This window comes from Parasteatoda tepidariorum, chromosome 8 (genome assembly GCF_043381705.1).
Source record: "Parasteatoda tepidariorum isolate YZ-2023 chromosome 8, CAS_Ptep_4.0, whole genome shotgun sequence".
NCBI classification, from domain to species: Eukaryota; Metazoa; Arthropoda; class Arachnida; order Araneae; family Theridiidae; genus Parasteatoda; species Parasteatoda tepidariorum.
In genome coordinates this window covers 59,888,220-59,906,319 of record NC_092211.1, presented here as the reverse complement: position 1 = coordinate 59,906,319, position 18,100 = coordinate 59,888,220, and the positions used below count along the sequence as shown (strand labels likewise).

Here is an 18,100-nt window from a genome sequence, read left to right as displayed (position 1 = left end):
CTAACTAGCCAAGAATAATAAATAGAGCGGCAATAAAATACATCCCAAACATGATCGGGTAATGGATTCCAAAGAAAAGATCTTCTGGAAGAGATGAAATTAAGCGCAAAACTGGACTGCCTTGGCGAATAAGAGAAGTCCTTTCCCTTCTCATTTCTGAGAATATAGCCTTTGTGAGAAGTAGCCCCCTTCAGAACTTTTATTTCCTGCTATGTAAGCTGCCTGATAAGAAATAATCCTGATAATACAGTAGTCAATAAATTCAAGTAAAGAGACGAGAGAGTCTGAAAAAGACAATTTTTCGGAGCAAACGATTCTATAATTGGAGCTGAGTGTTCTCATAATCATAAGTATTCATGTTTATGAATGATATTTCAACACATTTTTTAAAAGGAATACATTGAAAATATTTTCCATTAACGGGAAAACTAGGGATACACAGTAAAAGATGCCGAATAAAAAGTATGGTAAAAAGTACTGGCAGCATCCGTAAAATCCATTTTTACCGTGTAAGTTTGAGTCGCTATTTTTACAGTAACGTTTATTTAATTAGCGACTTTGCAATAAATACTACTGTGTGATACTATGCTGTAGTATTACTGTTCCAGTTAAAATTACTGTAAAAAATATTGGCACTCAGGATGCCAGTACTTTTTACCATCATTTTTTTTCCGGAATTTTTTCAGTGTGGTACTATTTTATGTAAAATCTGTATTTTGTCACTTTTAAAACTAGCAGGAATTATCTCAAGCTAGATTAGAATTTTCCGATTTTAATTTATTTGTGTACTATATAATAGATTAAAATATCAATTTTATGCTATAAAACTATCTGTTAAGCTTTAGTACTTTAAACTATTTAGATAAACGAATCATTTTAATTTCCTAAATACATTTTTATCAGAAAATGAATCATGCTTATTATTAACGACTTATATATTTATACGGCCATAATGCAGATTAATCTTACAGATTCGACAATATGGAACACATTTATTACTATATTAACTATATTTATAAACTAACAAAATTTAATATTATATTATTGACTGAATATTAATTAAAGCCGAGAATCGAGAAACCATAACGCATCAATTTTCGGATCAGATTTAATTGGATACCAGCAAGTGACATCATACGTGGGTGCCGAGTCGGATTGACTGTTGAATGGTGGCATAAAAAATTTCACGATTCAGCAGCCAATCAGGTTCGAAATCCACACGTGACGTCGCTTACGGGTACCTAATTATATTAATAGTTGAATCGACGAAGTAAATATGAGTAGTGAACTAGTCAGGTTAGCAAAGACACGACGATGAGCTTTAGGCAATTTTTTTTAAATTAATAAAAAAATTTAAGAAAAAGTTTAATTAATAAATTGTTATGTTCTACCAGTAATTTGGAATAATCCTCATTATAGAAATGCCTCGTTAGCCAGTGTTTCCCAAAGTGTGGTACGCGTACCCCCAGGGGTACGGGAACAGTTTAGCGGGGGAACGCGTTCTCATGCGAAATATCTTGCAACAAACGAAAATTTCAAAATATTTTATTTAAAAACAAAGCTAGCCATGAAAATTTACAATTACGTATTTTCCTATTGGCTATTTTTTGCAGAGTTAACAGTTAATAATTAGTGGTATCAACAGCCAGTTGGATTTTTAACTTTTGTGCAATTTTTTTATAGTAAAAATTACATTATTTTTTTATGAGTGGTACACAGCATTACGAAAAATATAGAAAGGGTGCACAAAAGTCATAAGTTTGGAAAACACTGCCATAATGCATTAATATAAATAGAATCCTATTTCGAATGAAAATACAACACACCTACAAAACCTATTTGATAAAAAAAAAATACTACTACCTAATTACCTATGTGATAAAATAAATAACGCAACGCATCCTGTACAAGAACACATACATTGCTCCATTCGTAAATTTAAACTAAATCTAAATTTTTCATTGCAAAAATTTTCCTGTCTGGAAAGCTGTTATTATATTCAGAAAAAGCAATCACTTTCCTTTTCAGAAATGTGAAAAATACATACCCTGACAGAGAGATTTTTAGAGGAAACCACCTGCTCAGACAACAAACAACAAAATTGCGAAACTCAAGGCAGAAATACTGACGTATATTTATTGCAGCTACATTAGTNATCTAAGGGCTCCAAAAAAGTGAATGGCCTAGGGCCCCCGAGTTCGCTTAATCCGGCCCTGAGTGGACGAACTAATCATGTTAGCAAAGCCACGACGATGAGTTTTAGACATTTTCTTTTAAATTAATAAAAAAATTTAAAAAAATACTTTTAATTAAAAAAATTTTTTATGTTCTACTAGTAATTTGGAATAATGCTCATTATAAAAATGCCTCGTTACGATCCTGCATCAATATAAATAGAATCTTATTTCGAATGAAAATACAACACACCTACAAAAACCTATTTGATAAAATAAAAAAAAATACTTCTACCTAATTACCTATTTGATAAAATAAATAAAGCAACGCATCCTGTACAAGAACACATACATTGCTTCATTCGTAAATTTAAACTAAATCTAAATTTTTCATTGCAAAAATTTTCCTGTCTGGAAAGCTGTTATTATATTCAGAAAAAGCAATCACTTTCCTTTTCAGAAATGTGAAAAATACATACCCATGACAGAGAGATTTTTAGAGGAAACCACCTGCTCAGACAACAAACAACAAAATTGCGAAACTCAAGGCAGAAATACTGACGTATATTTATTGCAGCTACATTAGTCAACTGAAGCAGCAGTCTACATTCAAGCTATATTCACACTTTCTCATCAATTTCTTTATCAATAGAAATGCATGTCAGAAGGGGGAAAAAATCTTTTTTTAACGGTGTTTTTCCCCATTGGGAGATAAAAAGGGGAATTTAATTCTTATCGAAAGCACAGGAGAAATTTTCAAGTGGAAATTTTTTTTACATTTGTAGTGGCACTTAAAAGAATTAAAATATAATGGACAGTAAATTTTAAGTAGCCCATAAAAAAAAAAAGAATTTTTTGGATAGCTTTTAACATTTTTTTTTCGTTATACACTTTTAAAAAAATATCATTATAAGATTAGGGAAATTGACAGCTCCTTATTAAGAGTGTAATTCAAACTTTCAATATTTTAAATTGGCAAAAACTGATAAACTATTTGCGAACAAATAAATATTATCTTATGAATAAAAGTTTTCTTTTTTTAGGGGGCAGGGGGGGAGGGAGTTCTTTTTCATCATGGGCAACTAAATGTTAATATTTATGCTATAAAAAAAGCAGAAAAAAGTCAAAAATATCAATACTTGAATTAAAAAAGCAGAAAAAAATTGGTATGAAAAAATTTAAGGTCGAGAAGTATGCATTTTTCTTATTCATATAAATATTTTATCATTAATTAATTATTTAATCATTAATTTATTATTTTATCATTAATTTATTATTTTATCATTAATTTATTATTTTATCATTAATTTATTATTTTATCATTAATTTATTATTTTATCATTAATTTATTATTTTATCATTAATTTATTATTTTATCATTAATTTATTATTTTATCATTAATTTATTATTTTATCATTAATTTATTATTTTATCATTAATTTATTAATTTATCATTTATTTATTATACTATCACATATATTATATTACTTTATAATAAAAAAAACACAGCTTTTAATTTTAAGTCTAATTTTGAATAAAAACCAAAATCAAAAGCGTAATGATAGTAGAGAATATTAAGAAAGAGTGATAAATATTACAACTAAATACCTTTAAATTAGGTATGAAGAAATGTTTTACAGACAGACGATATCTCTGTATTAATGCAATGCTAATGATAATTTTTTAAAAATCTGGATCTTCACGTAAGAAAACCATGTGATTTTTTCAACCTATTAGGATAAGATAATATTCAATGCAAATTTTCATGCAACGATAACTAGATGCGGCTAAGATGCGCCAAATATGAGATAAATATAAACGTGCGTTAATACATGTATTCAAGATAATGAAATCAAACTGTTTTAGAGACTATGGCACCAAAACACAAGCGAAGAAAATTCCACTAAGGAATTTCGAAGTCTTGGATCCCCTATACTATTTTATTTTCACATTGTACAGCAATTAAGGCTATTCAATACGAAAATTAAAAAAAATATCTTATCATTTTGAAACTTAATCTGATTCAGAATCCTACTGAAAATCGATATTATTCAAATTAACGTAAAATCTGAATAATATTTATTTAATGCAGACATTTAATATTGATAAATACAATTTCTTATTGTAAGTTGTTTATCCATTCAAAAAACAAAATTCAAAGGAACATAAAAGTTGATCATTAGTTTCTTTCCAGCTAATGGCTGATATTATTGGAGCAAACGAGAATAAAGAAGAGTACTCATCAAGCCTACACAGACCGGTAATTGAATAGCAGATCTGATAAAACGCTTGTAGTCTCTAACTCTTTGGATAAATCATGTGATAAAATGAAGGTCATTAAGGTCTTGATTACTACTAAGTATTCAAGAAGAAAATGAGATAAATGCTTCAATATTGTTTATTTTTATCTTTTCAAATCGTTACAGATGAGTTACTGGAATTAAATAACAGATCGAATTTGTTTATCGAATTTCATAGAAGAATTCTAAAAAACGAAAATAGCATTGCCATTTTCAATCAAGAACATTTAATTACGAACTATTTTGAAGTGATGAATATAAAGAAATTAATTTCTCCGAATTAAAGTTATTTTTTTATTTATAAGAATTCAGAATATCATTAACAGAGCTTTTTTAACATTTACTATTCGGAATTACATTTCAGACAACTAGTTAAGAATTATTCAGACAATTGGTTATTACTTCATAATTGAATGCGTGCATTTATGGAATAATTTTTGGAATTAATTATTTATGGAAGTTATAATGAAATTATTTTCAAATTGAAGTTATGTTCTTATTTCTGTGAATTCAGAACATTATAATCTCAAAACTTTGTGAACATTTCCTATTTGCAATTCCTTTTCCAGCGAAGTGTATTTATTAGAAACCAGGTATATAGCTGTCTGTATTAGTATTTTGTAAACTCCGATTATATAATAAAGTTCTGTATCATCAACTGTTCACTTATCTTTACTTTTTTCTTACATTTTACAATTAAATAATATAATAGACAACTAAACTTGTAATTTAGTAATTGATCATAATTATTCAATGATTCAGCTTGGTTTTAGAAAAGGCTGGTTCTGGGGTAACCAGAACTTCCAAATTTCTAGGTTTGTTTAAAAAAACCAAAAGCGGGTCTTTAATAAAAATAAGTTAAACCTCGGTGAAGCGGACGCTTTTCGGACCAAAAATAGTCTGCTTACGAGAATTATCCGTTTACGGGTAGGGTACACTAATAAGAAAGTGCAACACTATATATTGTTTTTAGAATACTTGCCATGATACAGAAATGATTAAATAATCTGTAATAACTATTTACATTGATATTTATTTACAGTTTAGAAACTATTTTTTTTCGACGTGACCATTTTATAAGAGTGTCCGTAACGTGAGGTTTCACTGTAATATAAATCTGTTTTTTACAGATATTCATGAAAAGTAAATTATTAGTGTGCAAAATATTGGTATAATTTTGCTTACAAAGACCAAGATTAATCTGTGGTGATTGCCTCTAATTTTTCTTTATTATTTATTACCCTAATTATTTATTATATTTATTATTTTTTATCCCAATGAAGAGTTACGCGTTTCAGGAAAGTCTTAATAACTGTTTATACGCGTCAGTGATGTCTTTCATTTTCTCTAGAAGACCGCAGACTTTTAGACTTGGAAGTAATGTGCTACTATATTTGCCTTCTCAGAAAAGAGAGACCAACGTTGAATTATAATATCGGTACCTTTACAATACGGAGCAAATTCACAGCAATTTTAAGGTGATATATGAACCACGATTCCCATCAAGTTAAACCATCTAAGCAAGTTTTAGAAGTATGGTAGGATTAAACTTTGAACCATATTAAGGTTGCAGCAAATTTGAACGATGACACGTCGCTATAAACTTTCCGGCGATCAATCCATAATTTCATGATCTTAAGTTTGAAAAGCAGAGTATTTTCAAAATGGCTACATAACATGCTTTTCCGCTTCATTTATTGGTTCGGTATTGATCATAAGGGAATCAAATTCATATTTATTTAATTAATATTACTACAATCAGTTCACTTTTGTTTTAAAAAGTAGTATAACATTAGTCACGTGACTCGATAGACGACCCATGTCTGTCCAAGTTAGCATGCAAACGAAACTTAACATGTGCACTTAGGCTTGCTACAAAAAATTTAAAATTGCAATATAAAACAAGATGGTGAAGAGATATTCGGGAATTTATAATCGTTACTTTTATTTTGATTTTCGATTACGAAAATCGCAATTGTGATGAAAAAAACTTACCGCATTGAAAAGGAAAATTACTCACTATCTTGCAGTAATTATACCCAAAGTTATTACTATTTAGAAAATTGAAAAAAATGTCCTATGAATAAAAAAAAAGCATTTTTATTTTACCTTATAGTGTTCTTTTTTCTAGAGCTCCGGCCCCCCACCCGCCAATGAGATTGCTGGTGTGCTTTACGCCAGTGCCTGTATACAAGGACATAAGTTTTTTTTTGCTTTCGTAAATTAGGGAAAAATTACATAAATTTACAGGATGCATTTTCAAGATCTCTGTTCCTGTCCCTCAACTGCAAGCTGCCTGCCTGCTACTTTGCTGGATAGATAAACGAACTTTAAAAAACCACCTTGTTCTCATACATGTTAGTACACCAATACAAAGCTTAACGTATTCAGTTCATTCACAATATTTGAACATTTTCTAATCTATGAGAATAATTAATAGGAACTGACCTGCGATCAACAGTCATCTTTACCACCTTGAGGTCTGGAAGGACGACTTGCAAATCCATGCGTCCTTCCAGAAGTTCATCAATGGCGCAATCTTCACCAGGAGTGGTGGTCATAGGTGGAGGAGCACTACTACTCCGAATGTTGCCATTGGAAAGGGGTGGTTGTTTAGCCACCACTGGTGGAGGAGGAGGTGGTGGTGGAGGAGCCACTTTTTTCATTCGGGTACTGTAATTGAAAAAAAAAATTACTAATTAACCGCTACCCTTATAAAATTTTTGAAAAAAATGCAAAATATTTTTTATTTCATTAAATAGCAAAACATAATACACAAGTTTTAAGATTAATTTACATTTTTTTATGCTTAAAAAACATTTAATTTACCATCAATTTACTATCCCGAGTTATTTCGGGCAAATGAAAAAAGTTAAATATTGGTCTTTGTATGATAGTTTATGAAACATGGAACACCACCAAGCGATATTCTTTTTTTAAATTTTTCTACGTAAATTCAGCAACCATCGTATATACAATGGCACAAAACGCGTGTGCAGTCCCACAATGCAACAGGAAAACTCACAAACAGAACTTTGCAAACTTCCAATCACAGCAGATGCAGGGTTGCCACATTAAAAAATAAACAAAATGGTGCTTTTAGTAGCCTAAAACATGAAAATAGTAGTCAAAAACAGGAAAATAGTTGCCTAAATAAGAAGAAAAATTCATCAAAAATATGACTCAAATTTTGTTAATGACTTAATTGTCATATAACATCCATTCAGTCACGTTGGTGGCAAATATGATAATTTTTATTAAAACGTAAATGTTTATATTTATATATATATTTATGAAAAGTGATTTATCAAATTCGAAATTCACGCATCGTAATATCGTATTAGTTTTTTTTTTCTTTTTTTTTTTTTTAAAAAAAATCATTTGGAATTTCGTAGCAATAATCATTGAACAGGCGATCGGGAAATGAAATAGACTTACAATGAAGTCTGTGCAGATTGAACGAATTGACTCAAATTTGCAATTCAAAATTTTCAAAATTTCTTATTTTTTAAGAAAAAAAAAAGTTCAGTGTGTTCAGAAACCATCTTATGCTTACCACAAAAAAAAAAAAAAAGAACATCGCTATGAGTTTAGAAAAGTCTCCCAATAGTCTCCTTTTCCTGAAAATAATTGTTTTTTTAGTCTTTTCAGGCAAAAAAAAGTTGCCGTAGTCGCCTCATGTCAAAAATAGTTGCGAATAGTTGCATTTTAGTCGCCTGTAACAACCCTGCAGATTATTATTATTTTGCTTTCGGTTGAGTAAATAAGAGATAAAACAAAACGTACTGACAAATTCTGCTAAGCCCGAGTTTTCTCGGGGTGATAAATATTTGCAATTTATACATATCCGAGTTAACTCGGGATAATCAGGGAAGCGATTAAAATTGAAAATAAAAAAGGAATTTAACATTTGAAAATAGTTCATTAGATAATTCCCCAGTTAAAAGAAAGACAACTATTTAAGACTTTGAAGACATGGTGACACCGAACTCAACTTTCATTCATTGTACCGGTGCGTAATTTAATTATTAGTCATTAAGATTGGACTCTTAGCAGTCATAGTGATACCAAATGCAGTTTCATTCAAGGTTTGAGTGTACTGGTGCAGAATATCCTAGATCAATAAGCCATGAAAACTAAAGCCACAGCAGTCATGGCTACGCCATTAATTTCCATTCATATTACTAGCGTATCAGATCTTATTCTAAAACTTAGTATGTTGTTAAGAAGACTTAATTTATATGTTCTGAGGTGCACTTCTTTTGAGCGGTCTCATAATAATTCCACTTCTTAAAATAAAATAAAAAATTATAAATAACGTGGGAAAAGGTAAATCAATAGAAAATGCACTAATAATTTTTTTATGCTTTTATTTTTGATGATTTTTCGTAAAGTTGCTGTAATAATATTCTTCGGGTTATTATAAATCCCATTCACAAATCGTACTTTCCATTATACTGATTGTTTTTTTCCCCAACCTATTCATTAGTATTTTTTCATTTTCTTGACAAAATCATTGCTTGATAAATATAATTCTCATTAAAATAAACCTCTCTATTAAATTGTTATGTATCCACAAAATAAATGCTTAGTTGACAGTACCTCTTCAATAATTGTTCATCAACCAATCCTATTATTTATCGACTAATTTAATTTTAATCAATAAATAATTTTAATCATAATAATTCATTTTCTTAACTTTTTTGTAAATTTATTGCCCATAACCATCATATTTGCTATATATTTCCTAATATAATAATAATTTAATATGGCACAAAAATGCACGATGTATTGTAACGTATTAAGAAAAAATGCTTTTAAAGGTTTATTTAGCGGATTGATTAAGAAAAAACTAACTCTAGAAGGTCTTAAGTTACTTTTTTGAAGGGGAAAAAATCGAAATTTCTTGTTTAACGATCTTTTTTTTAAAATTTAACTTCACAACATTAATTTTTTTTTGTTACTAATCTTCGAGTATCATAAAAAATAAAGGTACTAATTACAATATCAAAGTGCTTTTTAAGTGGAAACGTGTATTTGGCAACAAACAGTCTTCCTCGTGTATTTGGCAACAAACAGTCTTTCTTCCTCGTGTATTTGGCAACAGACAGTCTTCCTCGTGTATTTGGCAACAGACAGTCTTCCTCGTGTATTTGGCAACAAATAGTCTTCCTTGTGCCTTTGGCAAAAAACAGTCTTCCTTGTGCCAAACAAACAATCTTTAAATCAATTTGGCAGCAAACAGTCTTCCTTGTGCATTTGGCAACAAACAGTCTTCCTGATGCATTTGGCAACAGTCTTCCTGATGCATTTGGCAACAAACAGTCTTCCTTGTGTATTTGGAAAGAAACAGTCTTCCTTGTGTATTTGGCACTGTTTTCTCATACCCAAAAACAGCAAAGCATTAATTTTGAAATTATTTTAATGAAACTCACTGCAATGTCACTTAGTCTCAAACCACACTGCGCTTCAGTTACAAAAATGTAACTCAATACAAATTAAATTACATACCATGTTTGTAAACTATTACAAAAAATTCTTTTTTTAAATCTTGCAGAATTAATTTTTAAGGAAACAATATTTACAAACAAGATTGTAATGAAACAAAAAAAAAAAATGTTTTTTTAAGACTTTTCTAAAAATGACGAAAATCTTAAGACATATGACATACTTTCGATTTTCTGAAAAAAATTACGTTAGTGTGACTGGGCATCTTTAAGCTCAATAACTCGATTAAAAAAAAAAAAAAAAAAGATAAAACCTGAGTCACGCAAAAAAAGACATTTTTATTGATTGAATGATAGCGACACTTTCAATTCAATGCCATTACATCTATTTTCCTGAATTGTGGTAAAATAAGTTTGGGGTATTGTTTCCAAATCCCAACTGTCGAATTCATCTTCATCTAACGCTACTCACTTCTATTTACTGAGCGTCATAGTAGTTGACGAGATTTGACACCTGGAATTGTCTCGATATCTAAATCGCAGTACAGTACAACAATACAGGACACTTTTTTTTCATTATTTTTTTAGTTTCATTCCTTATTTCTTCCTTTCGTAATAAGAATATGTCAAAGTTAAGGAAAAAGAAATTATAATTATCTTTATAATATAGAAGCAAATATACACCGAAGAGCCATTACATTATGACCACCCTCCATCTGTAACAATGGGCTCGCCCAGGTTTTCATGGTTTCTCGTCCAGGAACAATGTTTTCATGGGGCGCATTAGGACCCATAATCCTCATAGAACAATCCCCGGCGTCTTGAAACATAGTTGCAGACCAGGTTCACAGATTCATGACAACAGTTTTTCATGCGGGGGATGGTGTTTACCAACAGGATAATGCACCATGTCATAAGGGTCGAATCGTCATGGATTGGTTCGAGGAACATTCCAGTGACTTTCAAGTCATGTCTTGGCCCCCAAATTCACCTGACCTTAATCCAATAGAGCATTTGTGGTCCTACTTGGAAAACCAAATTCGTGCTGCCACGCTACCCCCTCGCAATGTGAGGGAATTGCAGGACCAGTTGGTGAGCGCTTGGTACCAGATACCTCAGACTACCTATCAGCACCTTGTGGAATCAATGCCACGGCGGGGGCTAGCAGTTTTTAGGGCTAAAGGTGGTCCTACATGTTATTAGCAGGGTGGTTATAATGTAATGGCTCTTCGGTGTATACCTCACACATAAAAACAATCTCGCAATACCGAGAGGGGTCATAGATTAAGATTCCCCAATTTCGGGACTAACGGTATGATTGTGACAATGTAGTCAGCACTGCGCATAGGCCGCCTTTACTTCTCAGACAAGCTGGTACCCATCGATCTGAAGCTGTGTGACCTTATGGCTGTCAATGAATATCGAACCCCAGTTCAAAAAAACAGTTCAGTGCTTTAACCATTGAACCATCGTAAACATAAATTACATTAAAATGTTTTTCGAATTACAAAAGGTTAAGGGTAAAAAATAAACTGAAATGAGAAAATATGAACTCAAATATGATTATAATATTCATAAAATTTCTAATAACAAAGAATATTCCGGAAGTATAACTAGCCAGTCTATCTGATGTTTTTTAACGGAAATTTTTTTAGATACTGAAATCATATGCAAAATTTATTTTGTCCATTTCGAAGTAAGTTTTAAGCTACAAATTGTCAATAATTTAAATTTTTAACTTTATTACATTCGATAAGTTAAATTTATTTCTCAGATGAAAAGTGTTCTTGGCTATAAAAGGTTACTTTTATCTAAGACTATTTCCTTAATCAAAAACTTTACTTAACCTATAAAACGAAAACAATTATGCTTATACATTTTCTCATCATCATATCTGGCTAGACAGCCCAGGGTGGGCCAGTGCCTTCCTTTGAATTCGAATCCACTTCTCTCTACTTTTGCACTTGTTCGCCAGTTTTTCTCCTTTAGAGTAAGGAAATCAGTCTCAACTAAATCCAACCATCTCAGCCAGGGTCTACCTCTTTTCCTGTTCGTTAGGGGTTTGTGTAACAGGATTTTTTTTAAATTTGAGTCATCATTCCTTCTGAAAATGTGAGCTGCCCAGTTCATTCGATGTATTTTAATGAATGTCACAATATCTGGCTCTCTGTAGATTTTATACAGTTCAGTATTATATCGTCTTCTCCAGGAATTATTTATTTTAATCCCACCAAGGATGGCCCTCAAAACTTTTCTCTCAAAAATGGCAATTTTATTTTCACCAGCTTGAGTTAGGTTCCAGGTCTCAGATTCATAGGTAAGTATTGGCCTAATTAATGTTTTATAGAGTAAAAGTTTTGTATTTTTTGATAAAAGAGAGGATTTGATAAAACGTTTTAAACCATAAAAAGCTTTATTTGAACAAATTAGACGACTCCGAATCTCATTGTCTATGTTATTGTCGGCAGTAACTATTGAACCAAGGTAAGTAAAATTCTGAACAGTCTGAAACCTGTGGGAACCAATCTCCAGATAGGATTCAGTAAAATTTAATTTAGCAATTATACATTTTCTACAAATAGATTAAATACGATTTATGTAACTTTTTATTTACTTTTATAATAGTAAATAGAATATACAGTACTACTCATCATAATATTATCAATAACACAAACCAATTGCTCAATAAGCTTAATTGTTAGTTACTTAAAAGAAACAACATTGCTTGGCACTTAGATAAAAAGTTATTGCTTTAAATTAGGAAAAACATATTGAAAATTGGAAATAAAACAAATTAAAAAACGCACTTACTATAAACCATTTTTTTAAATAAAATTAGTATTTACCATCTGGGAATAAAAATTTAATTCTAAACATAAATCTAAGATTTGTAACAGCTATTTAAATAATTCTGCCAAGAGAGAAGATTTATTTTTTTATAATTTAAAAGAATTGAAAAACGTTAATACTTAAATTTGCTATAAAGCTGCTCCAGGATTTAACTGAATGTGTGAATAAAACTTTTTATCAACGAAATAAATGCAAATCCCCAATTTAAGAACGATAACTCAAAATAAGCAGAAAATAAATGCTACACAATAAAAGATTTTCAAATTCTCATAAATATTTATTTCTTATTTTGAATGGAAAATGATTCAAAAGCCCAAATCTCCGCTGTGCGCGTTCGTAAATGATAATTGAATAACTGAAAGAGGCGAAATCCTTTTCATTACTTTTGTTTAAAAGGAAATGCAATTTTACTTGCGATAGAGGAAGTTTTTCAAGATGAATTTTGTTTACGGACGGATTTCAAATAAACTTGGTCTTCCAAATAAATTTACAATTCAAACACAAACGGAAAATAACAGAGAAATGAATATAAATTGGGATGAAGATTATGACAAAGGAGGCTATTATTTATTGTTTAAGTAATTATTCAAGTTTTTTTTCCGGAATAAAAAGAATGCGATTATAATAGTATAAGAAGAGCAAAAAACAATCAAATTCTGAGAGGAATTTTTATTTTTCTTGTTGATGAAAAACATTAATTACGATTAAAGCATAAGAAAAAAATCCTGTTTTTTAGAAGATATAAAATTGAAGAGAATATGTGGAATTTTTTTCATACAAGAGTGAGAAAAATCTAATGCAACTGAAATAGTTTATAATGATAGAGCGAAACATATAATTTAGGTTAAATAAAAAATATCCTAATAAAACTTTCAACGAAAATTAAAACTTAAAACTGTAACTTGGGAAATTCCCTTTCACATTTGGTGTATTAGTTGCATATGCAAACTGGAGTTTCTGAGTTTGAGTTTATTTTATAACTGGAGTTAAACAGCCGACCCAATTCTGAGTTAACGACTATCATCGCTCAATCCAGAAGATAATTCCTGGAACAAGTATTGGGAGCATACATTTATAAGAGTGGAGAACAAGTATTTTGAAGAAAGTATTTTGAACAAGTATTTTGAAGAAGAAAAAAACTTCAGTTTAATGACTATGTAGGGCTATAATCAAGCAAGTAAATTATTTTCTTAGCTACTTCATTATAAAATATAGAGCATTAGATACTTACTAAAGTTAACCCAAAAGTAAAATAATATACCTATCATACAACACTTAACTAAGTCTAACTATGTACCCACTTTAACCCACCTCAGAAAACAATTCATAATAAATAAAATTTTGAAGTTACTTCTCAAATTTCTTCGTAGATCTGTTCTTTAGATACCGATTTAAATTAATAGTTTTTGCCAGTCGTTAGTGATATTAGATGAAAGTTCGTCAACAGATTAAACTAACATATTGTATAAGTTGATCATTAGCAGATAGTTTGTAAGCATTACATTTTTTATAAGTTCCTAGAACTGAAACAAAAATGCTTGCCGCAATCCCAGTGAATGTTTCAAAAAATATTAAACAAATTATCTCAGTTTAAAAGGAGAAAATAGATAGATCCACTTTACCCTACGTGACCCTCGAAATACATGCGATTATTTAATCAGGGTCACTTTAAAGGCCCTGCTACTGATATATATCAGTGATATAATTTTAAAAAAATGATCCAAAATTAGAAAAGGAAATTAGATAAAAATAATAAATAAAAATAAATAGAAAATAAATGATAAATATAAATAATAGAATATAAATAATAAAAATCATAAATAAAAAGAAAATAAATAATAAATATAAATACAATAAAAATGTAATATAAATAATAGAAAAATAATTCTTTAATTAAACTGTCCTAATTTATGACTAAAATTCGAAAAAAAAATTATTGATTTTAAAAAAATTACGCGAAAATTTAATGGAATTCTGAATTATCCATTTTTATAACCTTCGCAAAAAGAGAAGAATTTAAAAGGACCCCCACAAGCCTAAGATCGTCTATTAAACTGATAAAACCCAATTCTTAGATAAATATCATTCCTTGGTGTGAGAGACATTTTTGAATCAAATCTGATTAAGACATTACAGCCATGGTGGAGAAACCAAATAACATACTAATTAANATAAAGAAAATAAATAATAAATATAAAGAAAATAAATAATAAATATAAAGAAAATAAATAATAAATATAAATACAATAAAAATGTAATATAAATAATAGAAAAATAATTCTTTAATTAAACTGTCCTAATTTATGACTAAAATTCGAAAAAAAAATTATTGATTTTAAAAAAATTACGCGAAAATTTAATGGAATTCTGAATTATCCATTTTTATAACCTTCGCAAAAAGAGAAGAATTTAAAAGGACCCACACAAGCCTAAGATCGTCTATTAAACTGATAAAACCCAATTCTTAGATTAAATATCATTCCTTGGTGTGAGAGACATTTTTGAATCAAATCTGATTAAGACATTACAGCCATGGTGGAGAAACCAAATAACATACTAATTAAACCACCCAATATACAATAAAGTTCTTTCTCCGAATCGCATGCAGCATAATTTACACAATGCCACCCGCCTATATACCTCATTAACGAAATTTCATAAGAACCATTATGTAGTGGCAATAAAACTAACATTAAGAAATCCATTCATTTCCAGAGAAATCAAACCAAGTATCAATTTATTAAAAAAAAAAAAAAAAAAAAAAAAAAAAAAACTTCATGTAGAAGAATGCAAATCTACACGGTGAGGTGGGCATTCCAAACAAGCCGGTTTCCCCCGCCCAACTTCTTACGTTTTTTCGTAGTTTTTCAAGTTTACTACGAAAGATAGCGCGTGAACTTTAAGAAAAGGTGAAGGTCGCACTTTCACTGTCTATAAACTTTTGACTCAATTCACGACCCCCTCCCCTCAATTTTCCACCGAACATTCTTGGCCAACCCTTTTACCTGGAAGCTAGGAGTGCAAATAGGCGGATGTTATGATAAAAGCCATCTAAGAATAATAGAATTTTAAGGATTTCATGCGTAATGAATAAAAATATCTCATAGAATTTAATGATTTCAAATATTTTTTCGAAATTTTGTATTTTTTTTCCTTTCTAGTTTTGAAATGCAAGATATTTAAAGGTATAATTTGATTATATAAAGCACGCCTTTAAAACTGTTTGATAAAAAATAATTGACAGTTTTTCGGAACGCAGTTTAGAATAGAAAATATAATTAAATTCTGTTTTTTTATAGATTAAATATTCGTAGTTTGAGATTAAAAATAATGTTTTAAAAATTCCAATTTGCAGGTGAAATTTTAATTTGAAATTTAATTTTTATTTCCAAATTTTTTATGATATCTGCATCGTATATTTATCGTAGGGTACTAAAAATTCTGAATATAATCTGCTAAAATTTATATTATTTTATTATTAATTAATTTATTTTTAATTAATTAATTTATTTTTAATTAATTTATTTATTTAACATTATTCGGAAATGCTAAAATAATAAGATTTTATGATTTTTACATTGTCATATCTATATTAAGATGAAATTCACTTCTTTCACCAAAATTTACAGTAAAAATATTTCAGAACAAAGTAATATATTGTGGGTTTAAATAATAATCTTACATACAAAAATTATGGGCGTAAACTTCAATCATGAGCATAAAAAATATAGTTTTGAAAAAATCAATTAAAATTTAAATACTTCTAAAAAGTTAACTTATTTGAAATTTATATATTTCGCTCCCAAGATAAAGCTGTGTTTTTTTTTTATGTGTAAAATGTCAAAAGTATAAAATATTTTATATTCTAAATTATGTGTGGAAAAATAGTCCATTTTTCTTTTAAAAACAACTGTTTTAAAGATACGCGGCCTCCATTTCATTTACATAAAAAAAACAGATCTTTAAGATTGAGAATTACATGAATATAATTAACCCACTATGGTTTACATGATCTAGGAGTTCCTTTGTCTTCTGGATTGGATTCAAAATTACAAGGACATGAAGTTGAACATTGGTAGTCGCAAACTGAAATTTCGGATGGCTGTTCAACGAAGGATATAAAATAAAATTGTAATTCCATATTGGGTAAAAGGGAAAAATAAATACAGGGCTCACAGAAGACAGCTGCATATAAATCTATATAGTTCAATAATAAACTATCGAACATAAAATTTATCGTTTTTTTTTTTNAATGAATTTTTTTTTTTTTTTTTAAATTAAAAGACACTTGTTTATGACGGTCCAAGCAGGAAAGGTAAATAAAATTATTATGTTTACCTATGTTGGGCATTAAAAGAAATTCCATTTATAGGTGACACCAGGAATGGACATTCATCCTTTACAATTATAAATTAGTACTTTTGCTAACCATAAAATAAAAGTTCGGAGACTAAATTTGAAGTAATAACTAAAATCTTTTTGATGTAATGAATGAAATCTTTAAACTGAAAGTAGCTTCTTGATCTATAAATACCCACGATTTACCTACAATAATGTCACTTGTAACTTGTAAGAATCCAACTATCGAATGAAAATACAAATGTTTGAACTAAAAGCAGTTTTGACTTTTCTGCAACAAATTATCTGCATATTTTTTAATGAAATAACCATATTGATTTTTAAGAAACTAATATTTTCGTTAAAATTACAATGATGTGCAATTCAGAGGCTGAACTATATGACTTGATTATTATCATTCAATTGCCGTAATAGTGCTGCTGTTAACCAGTTGTTTATATAAACCAGTTGTTTACACTATTTTGCTGTAAAATGAAATGTATTCCAATAGGTTGTAACGAATTAATCATTGATGCCTTTCCAGTAGTGAAAACTTCAGATAAGTGAAGTGATGTCAGCTTAGACATCTCTATTAACCCTTTTGAAGGCCGTGGTAAGTATACTTACCGCCACGTTTTACCACTTTTAATTTAGGTTACCATTTTACAATAACTTCAGCTTTCTTACAGTAAGTTTGAATAAAATTGCTAACCATTTGTCACTTTTAAAAAAACGTATAAAAGTTATAAAATACATAATTCCTTTTGAAGTTTGTAGCATTTAAGGAATTTATAAAGAAAAATAATAAGGAATAAATAAAGAAAAATAAAAGTCAGTAAGTTCCTAATAGGTTATGTTAAATATATTTACCACCAAAAAAATGGCATTTTTATAAACTAAATCAGTTTTTTTATATATATATCAATTACTGTTCTTAAAACAATTTCAATTCCAAAAATACTTTAATTTACCTTTACTAGAAATAAAGGG

General features: G+C 29.2%; 1 protein-coding gene across 1 annotated transcript in view; it reads right to left on the bottom strand.

The window, feature by feature from the left end:
* LOC107436243 (uncharacterized) overlaps positions 1-18,100 on the bottom strand; it is a 276,637-nt gene that overhangs the window by 86,789 nt on the left and 171,748 nt on the right. Inside the window, exon 2 of the mRNA XM_016047876.3 lies at positions 6,924-7,148. Within this exon, the coding sequence (XP_015903362.3) occupies positions 6,924-7,148 (225 nt within the window). The remainder of the gene's footprint in view (positions 1-6,923; positions 7,149-18,100) is intronic.